The sequence below is a fragment of the Eupeodes corollae genome, chromosome 1, assembly GCF_945859685.1.
Source record: "Eupeodes corollae chromosome 1, idEupCoro1.1, whole genome shotgun sequence".
Lineage (NCBI taxonomy): Eukaryota > Metazoa > Arthropoda > Insecta > Diptera > Syrphidae > Eupeodes > Eupeodes corollae.
In genome coordinates, this window is record NC_079147.1 from 38,505,435 (window position 1) to 38,514,799 (window position 9,365).

The 9,365-nt window shown below is 34.6% G+C and overlaps 1 protein-coding gene across 1 annotated transcript; it reads left to right on the forward strand.

The window, feature by feature from the left end:
* The first annotated feature begins 404 nt into the window (after nt 1–404).
* On the forward strand, nt 405–9,081 carry LOC129954140 (uncharacterized). Its single transcript, XM_056067857.1, has 2 exons — nt 405–534; nt 8,711–9,081. The coding sequence occupies exons 1-2, from the start codon at nt 405–407 to the stop codon at nt 9,079–9,081; spliced, it is 501 nt and encodes a 166-aa protein (XP_055923832.1).
* Nucleotides 9,082–9,365: the final 284 nt, after the last annotated feature.

Consider the following 9,365-nt stretch of genomic DNA (forward strand, 5'->3'; position numbering starts at 1 on the left):
TTCCTGAGCAATACAAAAATATGGTTTTCTTATAAAAAGAAGCCAAGTTAAAAAAAAAAATTTTAGAGAAAATTTAAAAAAAATCTATCGGTTTGTTTTTAAGAAAATTCGAATTTCCGGTTTTTGACCAAAAAAATTGTATGGGGGCCACTGTTAGTTTTGATCTTAAAAAAAAAAATGAAAAAAACGCCTAACGCGAATCTGCTCAAAACCTTAACTTTCAAGTTTGAACTCAATCGACCCAATGGTTTAGGCTGTAGGAGCGTGGACAGACAGACAAAACCGACCGGACGGAATCGCGGGACCAACTTTTTTCGACTGGTCTACCATCGTAATATCATGTTTGATTAAAATCTCGAGTTCGAAATTTTGCACGAATGCAAAACTTGCCATATAGTTCCTATATGTCGCAAGTAAAAATAGAAGTTTCGGCAACCACTGCCCCTGTTGACCTTAACGAACTTCTCGAAAAAACTGTTGAAAGTATTGCCGATATTTCTGAAGTAAAAGGCGACACACATGCCATTCTCACATGTAAATGGGGCTTTGATGGAAATTTCCAATATAAACAAGTTTTTTTCCGATTCTAAAAACACGGATGAGTTTCTTTTTTTGATAGCATTATCACCTTTAAGATTGGTTGAAGAAAATACCGGGGTTGAGTTATGGACAAATATTCGATGTTCTTCTACTATGTTTTGCCGTCCGATTACGTTCATGTTCATTAGGGAATGCCCAGAACTTGTAAGAAATGAGGAAACCAAAATTAAATATAAGATCGGTACATTTGTTTATGATCAGTTTTTTAGTAGCAAAAATATTTTATTTTTTTCCTTTTTATAGAACAACTTACTCCCAAGATCATAACCAAAAACGTCTAAAGTTTGAACATTTCACTTAAGTTGATATTTACAATAGTTGGTGGGAGCATATGTTACATTTTATAAACACCAATTGTGTATCGAAATGTTTTCTTTGTGGAGCAACTCCTAAGGAAATGAATTTGGTGCAAGTGCATGAAAAACCAGTTATTGAAGAAAACTTCCGGTTTTCTTTATCCACTCTTCATTCATGGATAACATGTTTCGAATGCTTGTTGCATATAGCGTATAGACTTCCATTTAAATCATGGCGGGTAGGAAAAAACTCCGAAACAAGAAAGTGTTTGATGAAAGAAAAATAATGTAAACCATGTTTAAACCACTAAGACTGGTTTCTATTCTACAAGTGATGGCAATAAAGCAAGGATATTTTTCAAGAACTTACAGCTAACGGCGAAAATTACAGGAATTGATGAACGACTTATATACAAATTTTCAATAGTCTTGGGAGTTTTGGCTTCAGAGATAACTATTGATATAATATATTGTAAGTCAATCAACACATATAATGTAAGTCAATCGGTATTACTTGCTAAAGGGAATTATATTTAGAGCTTTACAGTTGGTACTATATGCCAATAAGTTTGCATATACTTTTAATTCATGGTCCAGACGTTATATCACCTTTCGAGATGCCAATTGGTTTACTGTCCGAAGAAGAGGAAGATCAAGAAAAAACTGCTCAATATCTCCAAACAAGCGAATGCATTGATACCTCTTCACCTTCTTTTACTTACAAACACATTATAAGTTTAAAATATTTTTTGTAATAAAATCTTTAAAAAGTGGGCGTGTCAGTGGATGGACATGCTTTTTTTGTGGTTCTAAACTTAGCTGCAATATTATATCCCTAATTTTCAATCAAATTGTTTAAATGGATCTTGAGATATAATCGATATTCAGAAGTGGGCGTGACAGGGGCGTAAATATGACGCGAATTTTGGAGAAACTCATTAATCATTGCATTTTAAACAATTTTGCTACTAAAAATCAACTGAACTACGGAAAATAGAATTTTGTCCAATTTCTCCATACGATAGACGCACTGTGCCAAGTGCCGTGCTTTCCTATTGGACAATGATTATCGAGTTTGTGTATCCATCTGTATAAATGTGGACTGACTCGTCCTCAAGGAATGAACTGTCATCACAGAAAGATCTGGAAGGTATACAAATCTGGAAGCTTCTGTCGAATTGCAGTTGGGGGATGGTGTAGTCTGTGCTTTGGGATTTTAAATACTTCAAAATTACGGAGTGGCCAATGTTTTTGTTAATCAACTGCAACGAAGCTTTGAGGCGAATAACAGAACGTGCAACCATTTGTTTGTTAAATATGTCAAGAGGTGTTCCTCTCATTTTGTGACATTGCGATAGAAGACATTTTCAATTTTGCCTGCTATATTCAACCAAGGACATGGCTCTGTAACAGTGGCATCTTGTCACCAATTCGTATTTGCTCCAAAAAGAACATCAATTTTGTCTGACTGGTGAAAGTTCGGGTCTGCTAGATTGATGTTTTTAGGATTTGACCAATTTTTTTCCAATGCTTGGAAGAATGAATGTTTCCAGTCTGCAGTTTAAATTTTCAATCGGCGATTAGTTGTTTGATGTTAACTCGCTATGTGGAGTTTCTCGTGTTCTCCATCTGATGCCTTCGATGCAAAGAGATGCTGGTTTGGGTGGTAAGGATATGTGTAGATACATTTGATGAGTCGCTCTGAGACTAAGTTATTTTGCGAACCTGAGTCTAAATCCATTTTGACCACACAAGATTATCCATTGATTGATGTGATGACAATTCTTGACTAATACAAAAGCACTTAATCGTGGTTGTGATTAGGCTTTTGAATTTTTGCTACAGTAATTGGTAATACAAATTAGGTTTCGTTTTTCTATAGTCTAAATTGTTGTTGTCTTCTACAATAACTTCGAAGAAATTTAAGACTTAAGCTACTTTGGAGTTAACATTAACTCCGCATTTGAAACCTTAACAGATTTTCAGCTTAGAAAAACGGAAACCAAATGGATTCCAAACTCGGTTGGGATCTTTCCAAAGAAGAATTCGTCGTCTGATATTCGATTCTATTTGCACAAAAGGACAAATGGAGAAAAATATACAACAGGTGATGATATTTGAAGCACGTGAAAGAGGAGGCAGCCCAGTCCGTAGAAAATAAGTCACTCATAAATAAGAATATTGAAATTACGCAAGAATTTAAGTACAAGGATGTTTTAATTAACATTACCTCAATTTCTCAAAAACCGATAAAAAGCAATGAGGACAAACTGGCTATGATCATAATTTGTACCTACCAAGGTCTTTGCTAACCAGGTTATAAATCTCGCAATCTTATTTTTCGCACAATGCGATCGTTGTTACGGGCGATTTCAATGTACACAATTCTTTGTGGCTGCGCTATTCTGGTCAGACAACATCCGAAGAAAGGTATGTCGAGATTTTTGCTGAGTTAAACTCGGAAACTGACGTTGCAGGTCAATCCGCCAACACTCTTGACTTGTTTCTTGGTTCTGATCCTAATAAATGTACTGTCAGTGTATTATCGCCTCTAGGCTCATCAGACCATTATGTCATAGCTGCAAATTTCTCACGGCAAAAAACCCCAGTTAAAGTTAAAACACCTACGAGAACCGCTTTGCAATATGAGAAAGTCAACTGGGACGGTCTCAATGAATTCTTCAGGAACTTGAACTGGTCACTATGCTTCCTCAATAGTGACGTGGACTCCGGTGCAGATATGATTACAAACTTGATTTAATAGGGTAAAATCTATCAAACCCAAAGAAAACTCATGGTTTGATTCAAGCCGTAAAGAGGTTATTAGGTTCATAGATGTAAGTTTCCGTTGTTATAACTCAACTCAACTGAGGAAAACCGGAATAAGTTCAAACAAGCTACAACGACCCGCATTAAATTTTTGCATGATCAGAAATTACGGCAAAAAATATAACAATGTCCCAATGGTTGCAAACATTTCTGGTCATTTGTAAAAATGTGCGCAACACTACGTCATCGTCAGTTCCTTCGCTCCTTTCCTATGACACTCTCTACGTAAGCTCGATTAATGAAACCAATTTGCTTGCCACAGTTTGCTGTAAATTCGACGCTGCCAGTGAGTCACATGACTCCACCTGTACTTGAAAGCGTTAACGATTCTAATGGGACGAATCTTCTTTCGCACTCGTTCAGTTACTAGAGTACTTAAAAATCTTGACATTCACAAATCCGCTGGCCCGGATAGTATCCCCGCTATTGTTCTGAAGAGATGTTCTTCAACGCTGGCAAAACCACTGCGTAAGCTTTTCCATCTGCCCTATTCTACAGGTCTCTTTCCGAGTGGATGGAAAACTGCATTTGTCCAGCCTGTCCCTTAAAAAGGTCATCATCATTTAACTATCGTCCAATTGCACTTACGTCCCTTCTTTCCAAGGTCATGGACACGGTCATGAATTTTGAGCTTAAGAAATATCTTGAAGAACGGAAGCTTCTTAATGACCAACAGCATGGCTTTTGTTGCAATAGATCCACTGTTGATCTCATGGTTTATCTCACCGAACAGTGGAACAAATCTTTACATCGTTTTGGAGAAAGTAAGATTATTGCACTTGATATTTTCGCTGATGATAGTACCCTCAGCTTCTTATATTCTTTTTATGATTCGCATCCTTGTTCTTATAATGTGGACTACCAACGGCAGCGTATGATTAGCTAATTATATTTTGATCTTAACAGCATTGTCGAATGGGAAATCAAAAACCGTGTATAATTTAATGCTTCGAAAACTCAATGCTGTCTACTGTCACAAAAGCGTAACCTTCCCCCAATGCCACTATCCATGAGTGGTACTTCCATCGAGGAGACTGAACAGCTATCAGTCCTAGGTATGTGCATTACAAACCACTTGTTGTAGAGTGATCACATATTTGACATCGCCAAAAATGCTGCTAAAGTGTTAAGGGTTTCTCCGAATATGCAAGAAGTTTTTGTTGCAACTACTGACCTATAATCTATGAAGCGTATATTCGTCCGAAACTCGAGTACAATTCTCATATCTGGGCTGGTGCTCCTATAACCTACTTGAGTCTCCCAGGCATATTTCAAAATAGACCTCTAAAAATGATAGGTGACCGTTGTCTAGCTAAAACTTTTGTATCTCTCGAGGACAGTGTCGTAAGGTTTCATATCTGTCATTATTTTATCGCTACTTTCATAAAAAATGCTCTAATGAAATAGCCAATTCCTCCCCTCAAACAATTCAACCGTAATACCCGTTCTTCTAGGAATGCTCGTCAGTCTACCCTTGAGCACAATTTCGGACGTACTGTAAAGTAGAGAGATTCTTTCTTGAGCCACACTACACGAATGTGGAATGCTTTACCAAACTCAATGTTTCAATATTAATTCTTTTAATTTTTCAGTACCTTCTATTGTTCACGAGATATCGAGAACATCAATTTTTAACCAAATTTGCATACTATTTTTTGTAGACTTTATTTTTTTATGAAAAGCTTTTTTATTTTTATGAAAAAATAACTGAATGTCGAAAACAATATTTCTTATAAAAAAAAAATTGTCAATTTGATTTTTCTCAAAATTTTACCAGATGTTAAAAACGTTATTCTTCGTTGCATACAATTGTTTTGGAGATAAAACATGTTTTGTAAAACTTTCGAGGTGACAAATATTTTTTTTAGTTTTTTTTGATTTATGAAAAAACGTTAATTGGAATTGTTTCCAAAAATATATTTGCATGGTTTCGAGTTATTTTTTTTATACAAGTTATTAGTTCGTGAGATATTATGGGTTAATCAAAATGGTTTTTAAACTGCTATAGTAAAAAAACCACACGCGCAATTTTTTTGAGAGTTCTTTCTGAATGTTTCTGCATTATTATCTGTACGAGTATAACAAAATGTATTTGAAGCCAATATCTCTACTGGTTCTTGAGCTTTGTACGACGAAAAAACTTCGGTAACGTACTGACGTACGAACGAAAATTTTGGTTAACTCTAAATATCTCATGAACCAATGACGCTAGGAACTTGAATGAAATTTTATATTATATATTATAACGTGATACAAAACAAGTAGGTTTTTGGGAAAAAAATCTAATAAACGGTTTTCTTTATAAATCACAAAAACTGAAAAAAAAATTGTCACCTAGAAAACTTTACTACTAAAATATGATTTCATCACCAAAACAATTTTGATTGATGTTTTTGTCATCTGATACAATTTTGAGAAAAATCTAATTGACAGATTTTTTTAATAAAAAATAAAAACCTAAAAAAAAACATTACTCAAAATTGGTAAAAATTGAATTTCGACTCAAATATCTTTTCAAAAACTTCAGATTATAGCTTCAAACTAATTTTATTTTATAAGAAATATTGTTTTCAACATTCGATAAAATTTTGAGAAAAACCGAATTGACATTTTTTTTTACAAAAAAAATAAAACCTAACAAAAAAACAATACTAAAACTTGGTGAAAATTTACTTTCGAATGACATAGTTTTTCATTAAATTAAAAATATTGGCTTCAAACTTCTTTTATTTCACAGAAAATATTATTTTCGATATTCAATAAAATAAAATCTACAAAAAAAAATACGCTAATTTAATAAAAATTGATACATATAGAAAATTTTTAAGCAAGACAAATCGACAGACGGGATAGAAAGTTATCAGTGTGAGTCGCATCCCAGCCTCTTTTTAGTTTTGTTTCCTTATCAAAGAAAAGGATAATAACTTTAGGTTGGACCTTTATAAGTTTCAAGATATGTTCTGACCTAAGAACCCCGACCATTGTAGACAAACTCTCAAAATAAGCACATGCTTTGAAGTATACTTCCTTTTCCCCGAAATGAGTAATCTATCCCAAAGGACCGGAATTAAAAATTCATGTCTAGCCCCCTTCCATTGTGGTGACATTCCACAAAAACCCTGTTCTAGTCAACTCCCTTCCGGCAGCAGTAGTCGATGGCCGGCCCCTTAATCAAAGGGAAATGAAAACACACACCATAATATTATTGTAATAATATTGTTTTGTCCTGTAGATTTATTTAGGTCAAGTTTGTGAGTTATTGCACAATTCTAATTAGAAGATTGTGCCCATTGCCCAAGCCTATGTTTACTCAGTTCATGTGTAACTCCTCAATACCTACACACAACTGCGTGTGTACAAAAAAGAAATAAGACCCCAACTTAAAGCAATACTTTGTAACAGTAACAGTAGCAGAGTCGTAGCAATAGAGCAATATCAACCTTAATTTTGGTGGCATTAATCTCTCAATTTCATTGCACCCCAAGGAATCCGGAAGAAATTGTAACAGAAAAAGGGATGTTACACAATAGCAATCGTTTATTCCGTTGGTATTTTGGAGTGCGATAATAATGGGTAATTTATCTAAATAACCCGCAATAAAAATGTTCACCGCAAGAAATTGTCTCACAATTAAAATCCTAAATCGATAAACTTGGTATATTTTATATACCTGCCTACAGTGCCTACTGTTCCAGGAAAAATTAAGCAGTCGTAGGAAAGGAGGCTTTGGGAAAGCAGAGGCAGTAGCAAAATTGGCAACACAAGGCGGGTTAAGAAATATGGCTTTGGATTTATATATTCAGTGTACTGTATTTTATACATTAGGTTTAGGTTATAGGTATAAAGTTCATAAGAAAAGGTGGAAAACATTAAGGATTCTAAAGGGACTTGGGACTTTTTTTGTATTGTACTATGGACTGCAGCGGGTATTAAATATTTATTGTTGTGGCGTTTGGTTTTTTGGATGGAATAGGCTAAAGATATCTTTGTGACAATTTGTTTGGATTACAAATAAATCGAAGACTTTCGATCGTAATGAAGTTCACGTTAAGGGAGGTGAGCTAAGGAGACTCCCGAGGACGCAAGAATTAAATGTTTGTACTGCCAATATAATTACATCGTTAGTTTATTAAAGACATGCAAAAGATATCCTTAAATTATATTTTTTAAACTCATATTAATTGAAACAGAATTAGTTAGTTTAAATATAATTTTATTTCCAGGCTTTACAGAAAGCCTTAGTTCCCAAGTTGTTTGCTAATGTCACTTCGTTGGTGGACATGTGTAAGTGTTTAACAATAATGCTGTATGAGCTGGAAATAAACAAAACAATAATTCATGTAGATGTCGCGATATCGAGTGCATTGGCTTTGCTTTAATATGCGATATTTTGCTGACGGGAATTATTGGCAGGTGGTGATGACGAACAACAACATAAGGTTTAATATTAAGTTATGTTAAGAAGGTTAAGAAAAATATGAGTAAGAAAAAAAATGTAATGTATAAATTAAGTAATAATAAATAAATATTTAGGTTCAATAATTAAATGTATCTCCATAGGAAATGAATAGTATAAATAGAATAAGAAAATATGAATAAATTGTTTTGTATCAAACACGTAGGTTTTTATTTAATCATTCAACCTTTCAGCACAGAATCATCTCAAGGATTTTTCTGTCCAATAAACAACTTTTTACTTGATAATTATCTCAAGGGTATTTATCTGCGGACAAAACATTGGTCCTTCGAGCCGGATTCAGCCAAGCCGCTACATAAACCAAGTCGCTTCATCAAAGAGCCAAGTCGCTACATAAGCCAAGTCGCTTCATTAAAGAGCCAAGTCGCTACATAATCCAAGTCACTTCATCAAAAAGCCAAGTCGCTACAGCATCAGCAAAATTTTCAAAACACAGCCAATTCGATCATCGATACAACAAAAACGACTTTGACTTCAACTTTTCAACGCGCAATTGATCAATATAAAGCGCAGCAACCATCTGATACGAAAGCATTACAAGTATTGAAAACAGCTGCAACTGAAGATGTCGTTCGACTTGAACCAGTAAAAATTTCAACATTTGAAGGTGACTATCTGAAATGGGTTAATGTCTATGAAATGTTTAAAACATTAGTACATAAAAATAAGCAACTGCAGGATATTCAAAGAATGCAATATCTGGTGACTTCTACTAATGGTGAAGCTCGACGCCTAATTGAGAATCTGGGAGTGACTGGAAGTAATTACCAGAATGCATGGAAAATGTTGTTTGAACGTTACAACAACAAGAGAACACTACCAGCATCCCACCTTCAAGCATTTTTCAGCATACCCAATGTTAAGTCTGAAACTGCATAAAATTACCAGAAATTTTTGGACACAACGAACGAGACACTAATTGGAATAAAGGCATTAAATATTGACACGAAGTCCTGGGACCCATTTATTGTCTATATGGCCTCGCAAAAGTTAGATATGGAAACCAGAATGGAATGGGAACTGCAATACATTTTTATATACGAGGGTTTTTTGTTTTTCCTTCCTTGGCAAGAACGTGAAGATTTTGTGGGTTTGAGACTCGTGAGAACACAGCTTTAAGCATTTTCCAGTAAGCTTTATTTATTGTTATTGCAAATGCTGCT

Bases quoted from the DNA above. Each gene is read 5' to 3' on its own strand.
- LOC129954140 (XM_056067857.1), top strand. From the start codon at position 405: ATGTCGCAAGTAAAAATAGAAGTTTCGGCAACCACTGCCCCTGTTGAC. The intron at 535-8,710 runs GTAAATGGGGCT...ATCAATATAAAG, and splicing joins CACACATGCCATTCTCACAT to CGCAGCAACCATCTGATACG.